The following is a 20,467-nucleotide window of genomic DNA, read 5'->3' as shown; positions in this document are numbered from 1 at the left end:
TTGTACTGGATAGTTGTCTTGGTAAATGTGGTTCTTTAGCCACAGTTATCACATGGTGCTAATGTGTGTAGTGATTAGTGGATTTGGTACAGCTGAGTTGTGTCTTTATCTTGGCTGTAGTGAGTCTTTAGAGGTTTTTGGTCAGACACATTCTGTATTCTTGTTTGTGAACCAGCGTTGGTTGTCCAGAAGGTAAGAGTTCCTGTCCTGATTCTCTGTTCTCAGAGGTTCTCTGGTAGGCTGCAGGAGACTTTAGCGTTTGGGTTGTGCTAGTTTGGTTTTTGTATGGTTTCATTTGGACGACTATCTTGAGGCCCCTCCATGTGGTTTAGTGAGGTTTTCTGGAACAGTTCTACAAAGCAACCTGCAGCAGAAGAGACTTTGAGAGTTTTTAGGAAGTTCTGGGGACCAGACTTTAGAGCAGCAGAAACATTTGTCAGCAGTTTGAGCAGGAGAAGGTGAGCTTCAGAGTAGAAATGAGGAGAAGGAAACCTTCTTGACCCATGTGGTGAGGTCCTGTACCAAGAGTTTGAGCAGGTTGTGAAGAGTCTGTAGTTCTTTGGTCTAAAAGCACAAGAAGAGTCGACTCATTAAAGGAGAAAACAGGAGATATTGTTGGTTCTTCTGTTGCTCTGCAGTTTCCAGTTTCCTTAGACTGAATATCAAGTTTATATTTTAAACAATTTCCCATGTGAGCCCAAGAAGACTTCAATAAACTCCCTCCACCCCCTGAACACAACACATTTTATTACCATGTTAAATGCTTTTTTTTTTTTTTTTGAGTTTTAATCATAGTTTTAGCATAGTTTTTTCTCTTTGCTTGTTTAGTTTTGTCATCTGTGTGAAAGGTGCTAAACAAATAAAGCTGAATTGATAAACTGAATAATTGACTAACTCATGATTGTGACAACAGAAGTATTTTCATTGTGATTTAAGGGTTTGTTTCATTTTTAAGGTTGGGGTTAAAATCTTGACAGAAAAAAAGATTAAAGAAATAAACTACAGCAAATAAGCAATTAAATCAAAGGAAAAAAAATTTAATAAAACTTTTAAAAAGAAAATTAAACATTAAATACAATTAAATTATATTAGACAAAATATTTAATTATGGACAAACCACAAACCTTTAGTATCACTTTATCGTTTATTAGGACTTTAATGGAATCCACCAGCAGATTTAGTTTTTGTTGACAGACTTTATTCTTGTCGTCGGACTGCAGTATTTAAAACTCTTCCTTCTATTTGACCTCATGTTTATTAGTTTTAGTGGAGAAAGTTTGAATTGTCAGTTAGTCTCTTAAAAACTAAATAATAAATTGGATTAGTCAAGAGGTTTAAATTTCTTACTTTGTCATATTTTAAACATAACAAAAAAAATATAAAAATAAAGCATCTTGAGACAATTTGACCCGTAATTGGCATTATATAAATAAAATTGAATTTAAATTGTATGTATCTTGTAATGTTGGAGTAATTCAGCCATATATGTTGGAAAACACATTTTCTTTGTCCATTAATCTGTTGATCGTTTTCTCCAGTAATTCATTTCTTGTTTTGGTTTATAAAATGTCAAACCCAAATATATTCAGCTTACGGTCATAAAAACCAAAAAGATTTACATTCATGATGCAGGAATCAGGCAGTTTTTCACTTTTTATCTTAGTTTAGTCAGAAAGATAGTTGATAATGTGTGAATTGTTGCAGATTGTGAGCCGTAGAAGGTTTTAATCTTTGGGGCCGAGTGTCAGAAAACATTTAGAAACCAACATCAACAAAACATTCAACAAAGATTTGAACACCATTAAAGGGAAATCCAACTTTTGCATGACAATGTCTAATTAAAGGACATTTATTTCCAATGTAAATGTGTGATATTCATCCTCTGGAGCTTTCTCTTCACATCGTCTTCCACCTGGACTGGTTTGGTCGGGAGCATGTGCAACAAACATTTGAAAAACTGCACTTTACCATCAATGAATGACACTGAAGTTTAATCTCTACATAAATGACACTGAGTCTGGATGTGCTGCTCTGTCATTAACTCCTAAGTTTAGGGAAAGTTCAAACAAAAGAGGACAGTTCAGATCAGACTTGAGAATGAGCTTATTTTGAACAAACATCTCAGACTTTCTGAGCTTCAGCACCTCTAGCAAGATATTTTAACAACAAGCAACTCAAGAGATCCAGAAGTTGGAGAGAGTTAGCTTTAGCTGAGCCAAAGAACATGTGGTACGCTAACCTAGCAAACATTTCAGACTTTTCTCTGTGAATTCTGAGAAATAATTTCCTATTTAATGACAGAGCTACACATCTTAACTCAGTCTCATTAAAACAGACTCTAATTCAGTGTCATCCATCCATATTAAAGTGCAGTTACCCAAAATGTTTGTTGCATGAGCTCCAACAAAACCTCAGGAACATTTTAGCTGGAGTGTTAACTGAAATATTTATCTTCACTGTGAACAATAAAGCGTCTCATTCAAGTATAAATTAAGAGCATCACTGCAATCATAAAGCAGCTTTATTTGTACAATGAATTAAACCAAAACTAAAAAAGAAACATTTGGAATATGGTGCAGATAAGCTTGAGTCATTCTCAGTAAATTAAATCATACTTTGGACTGATATAGTCCATTTATATTTCCCCAAAAAATCCAACTGCACATCCCTCCATGGTGACAGATATCATCAGCTGCATCGTCTGTCAAACCTATTATCTATCAGCAAGATTGTGCAAAAACTGCACATCAAATTTCACGAAACTTGGACGACTTTGTTGAAAACTGCACTGACATTGGGGCCGGTGTCGGCAGAGGACTGCACTGTCTGTGTGGCCCTCTAATTAGTCAGGGTCTCTCCCCTCTCTTTCAGTTCCAAAAACCGAGCCATATGGTCCAGTCGTATGGAGCCTCGGTAGATCCACTCCTTGTGTTGATTATCCTGAGTGCGACAGAAGGATAATATATTAAATTATACAAGCAAAACTGGCAGGAAAAGAACATTAGTAGTATAAACAACAGGAGCTTTAAATTATACTGACTCTAACCAATCAGAGACAGTCTTTTATTTGCAGATGCTACATCTCTATAGATCATTTTTAAATTTCTTCATAATAAAATGCATGTTTTTATGGTTCACATGTGGTTATGACAGATATCAGCTCTCCTCCCGCTGGAAAAAAAATGACATAAGACCTACATTATTAATTAAACAAATACTGGAGACTTTCTTCATAATAGTGACTTCTATATATTCATTATTCCTAGAAGGCAGTGTAGTGGTTAAATCATAGTAGTGGGTAGCCATTGGGCACTAAGCCACGAACAGATGTTTGCTTATCAGTTGCTCTGCTTATTAAAGTGCATGGCACGGGCTGTACCTGTGTACACAGACTTCTGGGTCAGTCTGACCTGTGTACACAGACTTCACAAGATGGTATGATGAAAGACTGTGACTGAGAGATGCCCTGAGAAAAGCCTGATGTGATGCAGAAAAGGTAATAAAGTGGTTTGATGGGTTGGGAGTAGAGCCAGGAGGAACGGGGCTACCTCCTCCTGGTGAAACTGCCCATCCATCATTAATTTTTGGAAAGTACCGAGAAGCCCAGACACCATTAGGAACGGAACAGGTGGTATAACAGTGACAGATTTATGAGGCCTGTCGTAAAAGAAGGATGGGCCTGGGGCGTGGAAACCACCAGAACCGGACAGTATAAAAGCCAGTGCATCAGGAGGGATCTTCAGACATACCCCGGGGTATCTCTCAGTGTGTTTGACCTGTACTTTGAGGAATAAACACACTTCTTTGAATCTGAAGACTGACTCCTTGACTCTTCACTGCCTCCATTGGAGAGACATTGCAACTATCACATTTGAACCTGTAAACCCTTTAGAGAATTAGAACTTAGAGTCAGAACTGAAGAAGCTTCAAGTTGTGAAGACATTTATTCCACAACAGCAGCAGCTGATTTTTTTTTTTTTTTTAAATTTCCAATGTTATTTCAATGCAAATCTTTTTCAAATTTCTTTTTTTTAAAAACTTCTTTAAATTGCAGCATGTGCTCTGACTTGAAGGGGGGTTTGCTGTTATGTGTGCCTTTGTTTTTATCTTAGCGGTATATATACATGCTTTAAAACCTGCCTGAAAATCAATAACAATAAAATATGTAAAATAAACAAACCCAGAAACGTACCTGAAAAATGACCTGCATCAAGCTGCTGTCAACCAGCTGCACCTCACACCTCTGCTGCTCTCCGTGTAATTCTACATTAAGGCTCCGTCCAGCGCTGTAATGGGCTAAATGAGGGTACGGCCAGTCTTTAAGGTACTGCTTCATGAAGCACTTGTGAGGGCTGTCTGGAATGTCATCTAGGACATCTTCTACTGTTGAAAAAAAAATTAGACAAGAAGTTTGTTAATCCTCTTCCTGTTGGGACCAGAAGAATATAACGTATGGGGTCATCCATGCTCAAATTGTAAGCTTTTGTGAGAATAAACACACATTCATTCATCCAAAGGTCTACTAGTGGTCAAAAACTCGACAGTGTACCCTAAAGGCACCGTCTGATATAAATAATGAGGAAGCAACAGGTGGAACTACCTGCACATTATTGTCTCATATGCATAATCTGCACAATGTGAATATCAACAGATATTCCTCTTTTCGTTAACTATAACACCTTCTACAGCAACAAGTCAAAGAAGCACAGAATTTCACAGACGGGTCAATATACATTATTGTGGGACTTTTTGTAACATAGTTGACAGGTATCATAGTTGACATTTTTGCTGTTTCCAGGCTTAAAATCAACATGGCTACCTATAACCAAACACCACACGGCATTTTTACACAAAGATTCTTCTAAATATTATATACACACATAGACAAAAGTGTTGGTTCCCCTCGGTTAATGAAAGAAAAACCCACAATGGTCACAGAAATAATTTGAATCTGACAAAAGTAATAATAAATAAAAAATCTATGAAATTTAACCAATGAAAATCAGACATTGCTTTTGAACTGTAGTTCAATGGAATTATAAAAAAACACTCATGAAACAGGCTTGGACAAAAATGATTGTACCCCTAGAAAAGACTGAAAATAATGTGACCATAGGGACATGTTCAATCAAGGTGTGTCCTCTAATTAGCATCACAGGTGTCTACAAACTTGTAATCAGTCAGTCGGCCTATTTATAGGGTTACAAGTAGTCACTGTGCTGTTTGGTGACATGGTGTGTACCACACTAAACATGGACCAGAGGAAGCCAAGGAGAGAGTTGTCTCAGGAGATTAGAAAGAAAATTATAGACCAGCATGTTAAAGGTAAAGGCTAGAAGACCATCTCCAAGCAGCTTGATGTTCCTGTGACTACAGTTGCACATATTATTCAGAAATTTAAGATCCATGGGACTGTAGCCAACCTCCCTGGACGTGGCTGCAGGAGGAAAACTGATGACAAAACGAAGAAACGGATAATACGAACGGTAACAAAAGAGCCCAGAACAACCTCTAAAGACATTAAAGGTGAACTCCAAGGTCAAGGTACATCAGTGTCAGATCGCACCATCCGTTGTTGTTTGAGCCAAAGTGGACTTCATGGGAGACGACCAAGGAGGACACCATTGTTGAAAACAACTCCTAAAAAAGCAAGACTGGAATTTGCCAAACTGCATGTTGACAAGCCACAAAGCTTCTGGGAGAATGTCCTATGGACAGACCAGACAAAACTGGAACTTTTGGGCACATCAGCTCTATGTTCACAGACGCAAAAATTAAGCATATGAAGAAAAGAACACTGTCCCAACTGTGAAACATGGAGGAGGTTCTGTTATATTCTATCTATTCTAGAGAGAAATGTGCTACCCAGTGTCAGAAAGCTTGGTCTCAGTTGCAGGTCATGGGTCTTGCAACAGGATAATGATCCAAAACACACAGCTAAAAACAGCCAATAATGGCTAAGAGGAAAACATTGGACTATTCTGAAGTGGCCTCTATGAGCCCTGATCTAAATCCTATTGAACATCTGTGGAAGGAGCTGAAACATGGCGTCTGGAGAAGGAACCTTCAAACCTGAGACAACTGGAGCAGTCTGTTCATGAGGAGTGGACCAGAATACCTGCTGAGAGGTGCAGAAGTCTCACTGACTGTTACAGAAATCGGTTGATTGCAGTGATTGCCTCAAAAGGTTGTGCAACTAAATATTAAGTTAAGGGTACCATCATTTTTGTCCAGGCCTGTTTCATGAGTTTATATTTTAAAATAATTCTGTTAAACCGTGGTTCAAAAGCAATGTCTGATTTTCATTGGTTAATTTTCATAGAATTTTTATTTATCATTACTTTTGTCAGATTCAAATTATTTCTGTGACCATTGTGGGTTTTTCTTTCATTAACCGAGGGGTACCAACAATTCTGTCTATGTGTGTATACAACTGAGGAAAATTTTAACTGAAAGTTATTTATCAAGATAATTATAAGTACTTTTGCTTCCCTGGGGTTCCCTTCCATGCACATCTGCTGTAACTACTTTGGTAGAATATATTTGTCTTTCTCTGTGCATGAAAACAAAATATTGTAGTAAACCTGTTGACATTTGACTCACACACTACTTTCTATTAAATAACTCAGAAAGTCTTGGAGTCTGTCCAGTTTTTTCTTCAGGAGGAAATGACATCATGTGGAGCAGGTCATGTGATCTGGAATTAACACACTTCCTTGAGAGGTGTTTTTGTAATGGGGAACTTAGTTGAAAGGGATTTCTCGGACACAGATACATTACAAATTTGATATATTGGCAAAAAAGAAATATCTGTCATGATTATCTCAACTTATTAAAAAGAACGCATTCAAAATAATTTTTGAATAATCTAATTTTATTATTGTTTAGCTAATTAGAAGGTGGTTGTTATTCAATTCAGACGGTTATTTAGTTGGCATTTTAGTGATATCCAGTAGGGGTGGGATGAGACAATTTCCACGAGACGAGACATCTCACGAGATTGAGTTCACGAGATCGAGACGAGATTTTAACTACCGTTTTTAATAATACATGAAACCTATTTTTCACAATATATTTTCTTTTTATTAAGCAGACTGCAACGTCATTAACAAATTTAACTCTAAATATCAGCTCTTAACAATCAGGAGTGTAATTCTCTCTGCAATAAAATTGTTTTTTAGCTGAGAAGGTTAACAAACTAAAAGTGCTTTCTTTTTAAAGTGCAAAACAAAATGTGCAAACATTTGTGGATAACTCAAAAAATAAATAAATACTAATCTGTTGTTGTTTCGAGGTTGTTTTTGGTGGCGTGGTCAGGTTCAGGCTTTTGTGATAGTTCTGTAAATGTCTTTGCATACAGCTCGTGTTAGCTCCTGTATATGGCAACATCTTTTTGCAGTGTTTACAAACGGTTTGTGTCTTGTTTGCGGATATTTTACCATCTTTTTCTTCCACCGGAAAACCAAAGTGTTGCCACACTGGAGATTTAAAAGTTGGGGATGGATCCTGGATTTCTCCTTCGTACTCCATTGCATTTCTGGCGGTTCTCTCTGTCTCGACTGCAGCACGTCTGTGCACACACCGGCACACACGTATCAAAACAACCCGCGCACTCATTGCGCACTGTTGCCCCTTAGTGGTGGGGGGTGTCATTGCATAACTCAGCAGTAGTATATTGAACAGGCCAAGATAAAATAAATACTAAAGGACTGTTACTTAAACTACAATCTCGTGGAAGGCGTGCACGGGAATTCTCGTGACATTTTGATCTCGCGAGATCTCGTGCCACGAGATCTCGTCCCATCCCTAATATCCAGTCATTTTTTATTAATAAATGATTGCTTCCATAATAAATAATAATGGAATTTGTAAAGACGTGATCATAATGAACATAAAAAACATCAGTTTTTTAACTTTTAATAAAAATGTATGCAAGATATATCCCATGGACTGCAAAAGTCCCTCAATTATATGACCCAGATATTTTACACTAAAAACCTTGCTTAATGCCACATTTTGTCAGTTTTCTTTTAAAGTAGAACATCTACAGAAATTGAAAACAGTTTCTCTGAAGAAACACCACAAAACAACATACAAGTGAGTATGACACAATTATGCTATTCTTTAGACAGATTTTGTGCTGAGGATGCTTTTTATGGAGACATTATAGAGGTATGTTTCTAGTCTAAGCCTGTCTCAAACAAAGGCATGGCTCTCTGTAAATAAAGGCTCTGAATATGACTGGAGAATTTGTTGGTGTGATAAACAGCTGATAAAAACAGTCGACTTACATGGTCTGCACACCAGGCGAAGGGAAGGTAAACCAACATAGACGGGTGTGTGATCATCCATAAAGACCAAGAACCTGGAAAATTAAACAGAGTTTGCATCAAGATCAAACTTTTAATAGTGCATCTGAGTATTTCTCTCTTTTAAATAAGCCAAAGACACTGTTGGATCGCAGATGTAGGGACAAAGACACATTTAGATGCATACCTTAAGCGGTTCTTTCTGCTGGGGAGCTCACCCAAAACGCCAGGCCGGAACCGGAACTTGTTCTCTTGACACTGAACCACCACACGGGCGCCGATGTACAGCTGCTCCAGCTTGGGTGTTTTGTCGAAGGCGATGTGGTGTCCAGATACTAGACTCTTTCCCTTTTCCTCAAAATTAACTTTGTACTTCAACCGTCCATCTTCTGCGAAAGAAAAACAAAGAAAAAGTAGTTAGTCTATTGAGGTTTAATTTAATTGTGAGAAAACTAAGAAGCATAATTCATTCTAAATATACACTGGGGGATATTTAGCAGCTCCATTTCTGAATATACAAACAACCCGATATGTATAAAAATTTCAAATATAGCACAAAACCCTAATTATTAAACACAGCAAACAGCTGGATAAAATAAATAAGGTCAGAAAAAATGTGGTGGACAAGTTTAACAAATGAAACTTGTATCAAAAGAGCTGCAGTTTTTAAGAGTAAATAACCTGTTACTTTATTGATTAAATATAAATCATGGGTCACTGTAGTCACCTTAACTTGACTCTTATTGAGTGTATATAAAATCACAGGCGTATCAGATCTACATGATGACTTGTTACCTTTACGGAACAGCTGCATTCATTTATTTTTTGTTGTGTTGTTCCACCACACATCCATTGTCTTCTTCACTATCGGTTATTATATTCTTAATTTATTTATAGCACTTAATCAATTAACAATTAATAGTTAACACCTATACAACCCACACAAATGAAATTGACCAAAAAATAAATATTAAGGCAACAAAGAAGTATCATCTTCTCCTTCTGTAATTGTTATTCTATGATTCCTCAAGAATCATTTAATCTATAAAATTGCAAAACAAATATCCCACCACACTGCCACAGAGCCCATAGTGACATCCTTAAATAGCATTTTTTTCTCGACCCACAATCCCGAACTCTAAAATTAATAATTACTAATTTTTTGTGATTCAAATAATGCATTTACTAAATGTTTCAGCCAACAGCTAAACATCAGAGTTTTCAATGAGCTTTATTATTCTACAACTGAAAACAGTTTCTTTCAAGCTGTTTTGGTTTTATTTGAGTCTGCAGCTATGAAAACACAACGCTTGTTTTAGTGTTTTGTCATTTTAGCACATTCATTGCTTTAAATTGTATTATTATTTTTAATTCAGTGTATTTTTCTTACCTTTCGTAAGTATTTCCATTATTTTTCCCCGCTGCCACCTCATGGGTCTCTTCCTGGCCAAGACAACCATGTCCACTTCGACTTCTTCCTCTGGCAAATTGAGGCGACTCTTGGTGGCTTCATCAGAGCAATGGGCGAAAGCTGATGATACTATAATGGGGGTTTCTGGCACAGCTGCAAAAAAAAACCCCAAAACACTATGTATAATTGTAAGTCCTTGGTGAATGCAAGTATATTGTTATAAAATTAGAATTATGTTATGATTAAATGCTCTTCATGATTTCAAACTACTGTATAACTGTGTGACTGTGAACTCATATAACCCAATGTACCCAGTAAATTTCCTTGATCTAACTTTGACCTTGAAAATATAAAAAGTTGGTCCTGCAAGCAGCCGCCTGAAACTGGCTGCTCAGAAACTGATAATACAAATGTAACTTGGTTATGTGCTGCTTAGAAACTAAACTGCTTCCACCGATTGCCAGTCACTCGTTCAGACTCTGCTCTGTTCAAGTGATTCCTTGCGCAAGTAAAACTTTGCTTTGATTTGAGAGACGACTCTGAGTATTAATTTGGAAAAGTCAGGACTCCACTGAAGAATTTTCTTGACACATATCCTTGTGAGACCTGGTCCACTCGTTCATGTCCTCTGTACTTGACATTTGTTTTTGTTCTTGTTCTATATCTTTTGACTCATTTGAGCTTCCCGACTAAATCCTGATGTGTTCAATAGAGGACATCCTGGCCTTTCCAATGATATCTCATGATTGGGTGGGAAAATGGGAACTTTGTTTTTATGCTGAGATAAAATGGAGACAGCAGCAAAACTCGCTTGCCAGGAAAAGAGAAAAGTTTATATTATATATTTTATATATAATGTTAACATAGTGTTTTACTTCAGGTAATCATATATTTTCTTGTTTCTGAACATGTCAAGAATACAAATTGGGGTCAGAGTTCAGTTAAACTTTTGGTCAGGAAAAATAATAGCCCCTTTATGAATGTCAGCTGTTATGGACATGAGAACGATTTAATATATTTTCTATATAAAGTAATTAATGTAATAAATAAATAGTTGTTTATGACTATGTTTCATTCAACCACTTAACTTTTACACTATTGTTATTTAATTTAGTTTCTTAAAGTTCCATTAGAAAATCAATTGGCATGTTTTCTTGTCAGCCTGTTTTGATTTCGAAGTGTCGCTGTTTTTTTAATTTATTGTAAATTCATCCTGTTGTCCACTACAGTGGACATGCTGTAAAATCTATTCTATTTTTTATAAAATTCTAAACTGTGAGTTGTTGTTATAGCTCGGAAAAAGGCAGGAAATTACAAAATACTTACATTTTGAAAGACGCTTTTTCCTCAGTTCTCAGGAGGATAAACCATACCCGACCCCACTTAGCTTCTCAGATCACACACGTCATACATCCTGAGGGTGGCGTGGTTTTAACATTTTAAAGTAGATTCTTTTTCCAGTGGTTTTCACCTGTGACTGTTAGTGGTGATCATGTGTGGATGCTGTGTGTGTCTTTACCATTGTTGCTGCTGCCCGCTGGTGATGTTTTCTGTGTACTGTTCTGGGCTAAAAGTTCTGAATCACTGGAGTCGTCTTCTGGTTCCCACTGCATGTCAGAATCAGAGCTGCTGAGGGACTCATCTTCACTGTAGAACTGCTCAGGTGTCGGTGGCCGCAGACCGCTGATCTTGGATTCAGGGAGTTTGGTCAAAACTACCACTGCTTTTTTCTTTAGATTGAGAGAGTTCTCCCACTGTGTCGTCTCATGTGGAGATTCAGACATATTTTCTGCAAAGAAAAAGGCATTAATGAAATTGTGATCTGCAACAAAGAAAGAAAAAAAATATAGCTGGCATTATTGCATCCTGAATTCCTTTCGCTTTGCTGCAGTAATTGACTGGAATTCCCTCCAAAAATCTCTGAAACTGCAGAAGCTGCAGCAGACCCTCGATGACCGCTGCACGTTGACTGTTTTCACTGAATTGCTAGCATTAATTTATGCTGCTTTTAATCTCTGTTTAAACACGTGTGCATCCTTTTTTGTATATGTATTGTTTATTTGTTTTCTTTCTTCCCACTGGGGCCTCTTGCCAGGTCATCGTTGTAAATGAGAAATTGTTCTCAACTGATCTTACCTGGTAAAATAAAGAATTTTAAAAAAACTATTTCGATAACTAGCAGTCACACTTAAAGCAAAATGCCAAATATTTTCCGGTTAAAGTGTCTCATACATAAGTGGATTTTAAGCTTGATTGTGTTATTGCTGAAAAACAATGATCACTTTGAGCTTTGGAAAGATAATGAGTCAAAAATAAAAACAACTGTGCAGCCCCCAACTTCAACTGGGTTAATAAACAACACCATTATTTTTCTAGTGACACAAAAATGTACTTACCATTTTCATCTCTTTCACCATCAGACTCTGTCCTTCTCTTGTTTTTTATCCTCTCTCTGGTCTCCTTAAGCTCCAACGTTCTCGTCTCCGACTGCCCAACCTCCATAACCACTGCAAACAACACATTTCAAAACATCTAAAATAGGAGGTTGATTGATTTCTGGTCTGACATGGGACTGATTGATTGGCGACATTTTACACACGCAGGACACAGTTGACCACTTAGCATCAAGATTTATTACTAGGGGTGGGACGAGACACAATTTTCACGAGACGAGACATCTCACGAGATTGAGTTCACGAGATCGAGACGAGACGAGATTTTAACTACCGTTTTTAATAATACATGAAACCTATTTTTCACAATATATTTTCTTTTTATTAAGCAGACTGCAACGTCATTAACAAATTTAACTCTAAATATCAGCTCTTAACAATCAGGAGTGTAATTCTCTCAGCAATAAAATTGTTTTTTAGCTGAGAAGGTTAACAAACTAAAAGTGCTTTCTTTTTAAAGTGCAAAACAAAATGTGCAAACATTTGTGGATAACTCAAAAAAAAATACTAATCTGTTGTTGTTTCGAGGTTGTTTTTGGTGGCGTGGTCAGGTTCAGTCTTTTGTGATAGTTCTGTAAATGTCTTTGCATACAGCTCGTGTTAGCTCCTGTATATGGCAACATCTTTTTGCAGTGTTTACAAACGGTTTGTGTCTTGTTTGCGGATATTTTACCATCTTTTTCTTCCACCGGAAAACCAAAGTGTTGCCACACTGGAGATTTAAAAGTTGGGGATGGATCCTGGATTTCTCCTTCGTACTCCATTGCATTTCTGGCGGTTCTCTCTGTCTCGACTGCAGCACGTCTGTGCACACACCGGCACACACGTATCAAAACAACCCGCGCACTCATTGCGCACTGTTGCCCCTTAGTGGTGGGGGGTGTCATTGCATAACTCAGCAGTAGTATATTGAACAGGCCAAGATAAAATAAATACTAAAGGACTGTTACTTAAACTACAATCTCGTGGAAGGCGTGCACGGGAATTCTCGTGACATTTGGTCTCGCGAGATCTCGTGCCACGAGATCTCGTCCCATCCCTATTTATTACTGATGATAACTAAGGGGTAAATGCCACTGGGCCTAATTTATTTAAAAGACCCTTAATGTTTTATTAGCCCATTACATTAGTTCTTTGTTGTCTTTGAAAGTGAACCCTTAATGTACATGCTCAAATGACTGGATCACTCTGTAGGTGATAGCTGTTTTTACTGAATGTGCCCCTGCAACATGGAAAAACATGCTGAACAACCTAAAGCTTGCTTTGTTTTTATCCTTCAGTGCACATCTGATTTCTCATCTTATCTTATTTTACTTCCAGCTGTTCTTGTTTTAGTTTATTCTGACATTTTAAATGCTCCAAATTATGTTTTAATTGTTTTACTAACTTTGCTGTACTTTACTGGTATCCAAGTTTCTTATTCGTGTGCCTACGTTTATGCTTTTCTGAATCAGCTACACTGTCAGTAGGGACTACATAACCATAATGTATTGTAAACTTAAAGAAACTTTATATGTAAAATGATGACAATATTTTTTCTTTTTTAAAGTAATTCATTAAGATAAGATAAGATGAGATAAGATAAGATCAACTTCATTCATCCCAGAGGAAATTGTTTTGCCAGAGTACAATACAATAAACAATAAACAGAGGTTAGTGGAATATGCACACATACACAGAGGTTAGTAGTAAAATAGAAATTACAAAGAACGCAAAGCACAAAATGCAAAGTGTCTAAATGTGTTTGTGTGAAGTGTCTTAAGTGTGGAAAGTGTCTAGAAAAAAATGCAAATAAAAAATAAAATAAAAGATAACACAAGTACAAAATGTAAACTGAAAACTAATAACAAGAAACAGATTAACAGAAAATGAACTGAAAGTAAGAGTAAACAGATGTATCGCAGTAGAAATATTGCACCTGAACAATGATAATACAGATGGTGAGTCTATTTGGAAACAGTCCGATGATATTGCACATGGAAATAAGTTTGTTGATTATGTATCTCTTCTGCAAAAGGGGGAGGAATTGTACAATTTGAATGCCACAGGTAGGAGGGACCTCCTGTGGCGTTCTGTGTTGCACATCGGTGGTCTACGGTGCTCTGACAGGACGTCAGTGTGGCATGCATGGGTGAGAGGGGTTGTCCGTGATGCTGAGCAGCTTCCTCAGCATCCTCCTCTCAGACCTCCACTACAGACTCCAGCTCAACCCCGAGGACAGAGCCAGCTCTCCTGATGAGCTTGTTAAGTCTGTTAGTGTCAGCTGCCTTCAGCCTGCTGCCCCAGCACACTACAGCATGGAAGATGACGCTGGAGACCACCACCACATCATTAACTAAACTGACCATGATTCACAGTTGATGAGCAATAGAAGGGGACTGGACTGGACAGACAACACAAACAGCATCTACAGGAAAGGACAGAGTCGTCTGTACTTCCTGAGGACACTGGGGTCCTTTAACATCTGTAAGAAACTGCGGCAGATGTTTTACCAGTCTGTCGTGTCCAGTGTTCTTTTTTATGGTGTAGTTTGTTGGGGAGGGAGCATTAAGAAAAGGGATGCTGCACAACTGGGCAGACTGGTAAGAAGAGCTGGTTCAGTGGTGGGCACAGAGCTGGACTCTCTGGTTTCAGTAGCAGAGAGAAGGACCATGGAGAAGCTGCTCTCCATCCTGGACAACATCCAGCATCCTCTGCACAGGACTGTGATCAGGCAGAGGAGTGTGTTCAGCTCCAGGCTGCTGTCTCTGACTTGCTCCAGTAACAGGCTCAGGAAGTCTTTTGTCCCCCATCAGACTGTACATCTCATCACTGAGTGGTCAGGGGGGTCTCATTCTCCATCACATTAAGACTGATCCAATGTGATTGTTAAATGTCATGCACTTAATGTAGTTTAACACAACTGTGGTCTTACTACCTGTCAAAGTCACTTTAAATAGCGGTGCCTCAAAATGTGTACATACTGTATACTGACCTTTAATATATTTTATATTTCTATAGATTTTAAAATTAGAAGTCTTTTTTATAGTATTGTGCAGCATGTTTTTCAGAGTATACACTAAGCTTTAATGCTACTAACCTGCTTGTCTTGCCTGTTTGTTATTTGTGTTGTTACAGGTTGAACACTTGGATTTCCCCCGGGATTAATAAAGTATCTATCTATCTCTATGGCGATGTTCCAGTAAAAAAAAACAGCTGTTTGCAGCTAGAAAACTAATTTACCACATTCACAATGTCTAGACTGTATTTCTGTTTCATTTAATGTTATCTTCATTGAAAAAATGCTTGTCTTTCAAAAAATAAGGATATTTCTAAGCGACCCCTTTTGAACGTTAGTGTAAATTCTGAGACAGTCCAGATGTTTAACTCAACATAACATCTGTCAAAACTCACTGATGTAGAGACAGTAAAAGCTAACAGCGTAACAGTGGAGCCAAAACTCAGAGCTTACCTGTTGTCAGGTCTTGAATTATCCTCCTCAAAGGGAAAAAATCTGGCCACACCACAATACAAATAATTTTATTCGAAGCTAGCTGTCAAGCTAGCACCACTAGCATACCTGCTAGCTAGCACCAAAAATATAACGGTTCAGAAGACGCACCGTTTGACAGTTTTAGAGGATTTCAATCCCAGCTTCACGCAAATTATGTACAAACGCTGAATCTAATCAGCTAAAGAGGTACATTACAGTAAATTAGCATTAAACACGGTTTCATCCGTCTTCTGAAAGTCTTCTCTTTCTTCTTCTACTGCTTTTATTTCTTCTTCTTTTTCTCCTACTGCTTTTTCTTCTTCTTCGGAAACTATTAAATTCTGCATCACCGCCACCTGCTGTTCTGGGTCAGAATGTATGTTTTACGTCAAATTTACATTTTTACTTACAAAATTTAGTGTAAGAAACTGAAAAATGATTTTAAAACGCTGATTTCTTGAGTTCTTTTGTAGAATATCTATTATATGAAACTATGTTCGTCTCTTTCTGAGGTCTTGGATTAGCTACTTTCTGTCTGCCTCCTATTTCTGTCATTCTGATGCTTTTTTTGTTTCTTCTTATCTACTATAGTCACATTTATCTCTATTATGTCTACTTATTTTGGGCAGTGTACTGTTGTGTGTCCTAATCTAAGTATAAATATTACTATCTCATCACTGCACACCTCATTTATCCCTGTTTACTTTAAACGCAGAAAAAACTATCATTCTTTCCTTTCTTACTCAGATCGCTTTTGCCTCCTTTTCTTTAATTTCTGCTTAATAAATGCTCTGAATTTCTGTCCAGCTAAAGCTAACTGCCAACTCAGTGTGATTATTATTTGTTAATGTCAGTGTGTGCCACAAAAAAAACCTCACTGTAAGTCCTATCATTTGAATTCTGTACAATTTTGTTGTTTTTCTGTCACATTGTTGGGTTTGCTGTCTGTATGACTGAAAGTAATGGTGGTTTTTGATCCTCTATTCGCTGCACTGCTAACAATATTGCAAGAATTCCTTTTGTTTCACTTTAAGACATTGCCGCAAACTTGTATGTGGATTTAAAATCAGTTATTTTGGATTGTTAGCGGAGACTTAAAGGATGCTACAAACTCAGAGGCTACATCACATTCAAATAATTTACTGTACAAAACAACATTAACAATGTCATTTGTTAATGGTTCTTTTCATTCATTATCTTTTTCTGTGAAATTATTAAAACAGTAACAGTAGTTTTCATGACTCTTGATAGAAATATATTCATTAGCTTTACCAGACGGTTCTGGTCACGGATTAAAAGGCATTTCAACTCTGGTTTTTACCTCGTCAACATGTGCATATGCTGTTTTTTATATGCTGGAAGACTTGTCATGAGGGAAATGAGCAGTGGCTGAGGATGTCCACCTCAAACCTGCAGTGACATTCTCAAAAACACAGATTCAGACTTCTAGGGTTTCATACGTAACAAACCGAAGCAGCTAATCCTCTCAGCTTTCAGGTGGGGCTTCCATAATAATCCTTCTTCGGACTCGGTGTCCTCAGAGCATGTCTGTCTGAATCAGTCCCATATTACATCACGCCATTTTGTAAATTAGAGTAGTTTTACAGCGTCAGAGGAGGTGAGCTGGCAGCTCGAGTTGCAGCAGGTGGGTGAAGGCAGAGGTGGGCAATTCATAGATCTGCACATTCTAGAGGAAGCAGCGGTGTAGAGTTGCATCTGAGACACCTGAAGGCAGGAAGGGATTACTTCTTGGGGAAACCATCTAAATAAATAACTTGGATACACCGAGATGAGGTTTTAGGGGTTTAACACTAAACAGATGTTATGAAAATGATTGTATTTTGTGATTAAATGTTCTTATTCACTGTAATGCTAAATAACTGTGTGGTGTGTAACTCATATGAAGCTGTGCTCAGTAATTTTCCATGAAGTGCTGTAAAAAGGAACCAAGTCCTAACCGGCAGCGACCTAGAGATAAAACATATGAAGATGTGTAACTCATGCTTATGTGCCGGTGTAAAAACTAAGCTGTTTCTCTCCTTTGTCAGTCACTTTCTCAGACTGTGTTCTGTTCATGTGATTCCTTGTGCTAGTAAAACTTTGCTTTGACTTGAGAGATGACTCTGAGTGTTAGTTTGGAGAAGTCATGACTGTACTGAAGAATTTTCCTGACACCAGATGGGGACTTTACCATTTTAATTTAGGCATTTGGAAGCCACTTTATAAAAATGTGTTTTGACACCGGATTTCTCTTAACATTAGCTGACAAATATACTGAACAAAAATATAAACACAGCATGCAAATGATCTTTGTTTTTGACTTTGAAAACGTTTTTTAAAACGTGATTTCCATTGTTTTTGAGAGAAAATGGTTCCATTTAGCCAAATGTGCACAAAAAAAGCTTATGAGCTGTTCAACTTGTGACCAGTGAAACTAATAAGGAACGGCTTTAGAGAACAACGACCAGGAAAGTGATCAGCACACAGATACTCACATGACTATAAAAGTCCAGCATAAAATGCGGCTTAATTCAAATGGTATGATGCCACAGATGACAAGAGAAAGATGAGAACGAGCTTGTTGCTTGCTGGATGCTGGGACGTCTATTAGGGTCATAATCAGGCACTAAAATATCTAAAACGCCATCATTTGTCATCTAGGAAATCGTTTCAGACAGAATCCTGTTGTCCAAAAATGCCCAAAAAGTTTGCGAGGCTCTTCAGGAAGCGTGAGAAAAAATTCCACAAGCAGCATCGACAACCGCATCGTTGCATTGCAGATTAATGATTTCTGGTCCTCACATTATCATGCCCAAACTAGTATGTATTTCGTTGGTTTATGACGTCCATTCTGCTGTAGAGCTACCATGTGCTGGAATAACAAATACCGATTCCTTTACATTAAAAAATAATTGAGAATTTACTAAGAAACTATGTGGTGCATCTATCACTCAGATCATCATCAGAGGAAAATGAAAATGAGACATAAATGACTTGAAACAGAGGTTCAGGGTTGGGTTGGTGCTTCAGGCTGTGGGTGTGTGCTCAGTCTCAGTATTCACCCCTGGGCTGTTCAGAAGGAATTTAAGTCACAAACACTCAAATACAACCTCAGTCACTGTCTTGTGACTTCCACGAGAGTGTAGTTATGACTTCCTGCTCAAAGGGCCTGATCCTAGCGTGTCATGTAGACCTCTTTCTGGTTTAAAAATATATATTCTATTAGAGCAGTGAGAGTGCATCTTCATTTTCCTGCAGAGTCTTTTTACTTTACAGATTTTCTCTCTTCTCTCAGGTGATCTGCTCCTCCTGGTAGGTGGAGGTGGAGATGGAGCCGTAAGGATCCACCACCGTCTGGGCGCAACGAACCACCGTCACCAGCAGGAAGAAACACAGCAGGAAGAGGAAGAAGAGAGCAAAGCCGAGGTCCACGTCCACCTCGAACTGAGGCGGCGGGTGAGAAGCCTGGTCCATGACGACTCGCTGATCCTTCTGGAACTGGTTTCTTCTCGTCAGGTCAGCAGCATCACTTCAGGAAGGCCTGTATACACGTGTGCTGCTGAGATGATGGCGAGGACTTGGTGCAAGAAATGGAAATCAGAAAGAAAGATGAGGATAGACACGGGGAGGTTATGGTCTTGGATGCTTTGAATATAAATATAAATGTCTGTGGTTTTATTTCTGCCAAAATACAGGAGAAATAAACAAAAAGATCCCTAAAAAAACATTGGTTCCCCATTAATTCCTTAAATATGAGGGGTTTTTTTTTTTAACCCTGTAAAACCCACTCTTGAAAAATATATCAGCCTATTTTTTTATTATTATTTTCTATTATATATATATATTTTATATATATATATATATATATATATATATTTTATATATATATATATATATATATATATATATATATATATATATATATATATATATATATAAAATTTTGAAAAATATAGAAGAAATGAGCAATAAAAATATGTTTTTTATTTTTAGTTTAATTTTTTTCTATTTTTTTTAGTTTTATATTATTTTGCTCATTTTATTTTCTATATTTTGGTATATATATATATATATATATATATATATATATATATATATATATATACATATACATATAAACACATTGAATTTTGTTTATTATTTTAGTTTATTTTTTGCTCTTTTTTTAATATTTGGGTCTTACAGGGTTAAGAGCTGCATTTATTTGCACCACTGATTAATGTAGAAGTTACTCCTAAGATTAATTGTGTTCTGCAAAACATCAGAAAACTTTCTAAACTACATAATAAATCAGCCAGAACAATATATTTGCCTACAATAGAGCCCTGCATGGATATTGCATCCATTTATACGTCACTGATTCATAACTGCCATGTCAACAGTGACACTGACAAGTTGATTTTGATACTAAAAAAATCTACATCTCAGTATAAAATTTAGTCACAATTAGGTCTTTATGTTAAAACATACCATCAGGATCAAATTTGACTGAAAATGTTTACAAAATAATAAATTAAAGATCAAAATTTTACGTTTAAGTTATTAAAAATGCTTAAAGACAAATTTAGCATAATTACTAAATAGCTGTTAGTGATTATTGATTGATTTCAAACTCACCATCCTACCTGCGCTGTCATCCTTGTGTTCTTTGCTGCAGAGTCTTTCCACCACCTGTCCAAACCTTTGAAAAACTGTCACAGCATCTCCGTCTTGGTCCCCTCTGAAGTTCCTTACAACTCAAGTTACATAAGACAGTCATCAGTTACCAGAGTCTTTACTGTCTCCCCCTTTCATGATCATCACAAGAAAAATGAGCAGCCTG

At 37.2% G+C, this 20,467-nt stretch overlaps 1 protein-coding gene across 3 annotated transcripts; it reads right to left on the bottom strand.

Annotated features, from left to right (window-relative positions):
* Positions 1-2,503: 2,503 nt before the first annotated feature.
* LOC111585931 (histone-lysine N-methyltransferase SETDB1-B-like) lies at positions 2,504-15,941 on the bottom strand. Of its 3 annotated transcripts, none has more exons than XM_023295584.3 (8): positions 15,625-15,941; positions 12,117-12,227; positions 11,240-11,509; positions 9,700-9,873; positions 8,497-8,698; positions 8,292-8,365; positions 4,193-4,383; positions 2,504-2,940 (listed from the first exon to the last, which is right to left on the bottom strand). In XM_023295584.3, the coding sequence occupies exons 2-8, from the start codon at positions 12,220-12,222 to the stop codon at positions 2,839-2,841; spliced, it is 1,119 nt and encodes a 372-aa protein (XP_023151352.2). In that variant the 5' UTR covers positions 12,223-12,227; positions 15,625-15,941; the 3' UTR covers positions 2,504-2,838. The 3 variants fall into 3 exon arrangements, with proteins under 3 accessions (XP_023151352.2, XP_023151349.3, XP_023151351.3); XM_023295581.3 differs by lacking the exon at positions 15,625-15,941 and adding an exon at positions 12,847-13,148; XM_023295583.3 differs by lacking the exons at positions 2,504-2,940; positions 15,625-15,941 and adding exons at positions 7,440-7,570; positions 12,847-13,162 and having other exon boundaries at positions 4,244-4,383.
* Positions 15,942-20,467: the final 4,526 nt, after the last annotated feature.

This window comes from Amphiprion ocellaris, chromosome 15 (assembly GCF_022539595.1).
Source record: "Amphiprion ocellaris isolate individual 3 ecotype Okinawa chromosome 15, ASM2253959v1, whole genome shotgun sequence".
Taxonomy (NCBI): Eukaryota; Metazoa; Chordata; class Actinopteri; family Pomacentridae; genus Amphiprion; species Amphiprion ocellaris.
The sequence above is the reverse complement of the archived record's forward strand: the minus strand, read 5'-3'. Positions and strand labels throughout refer to the sequence as shown.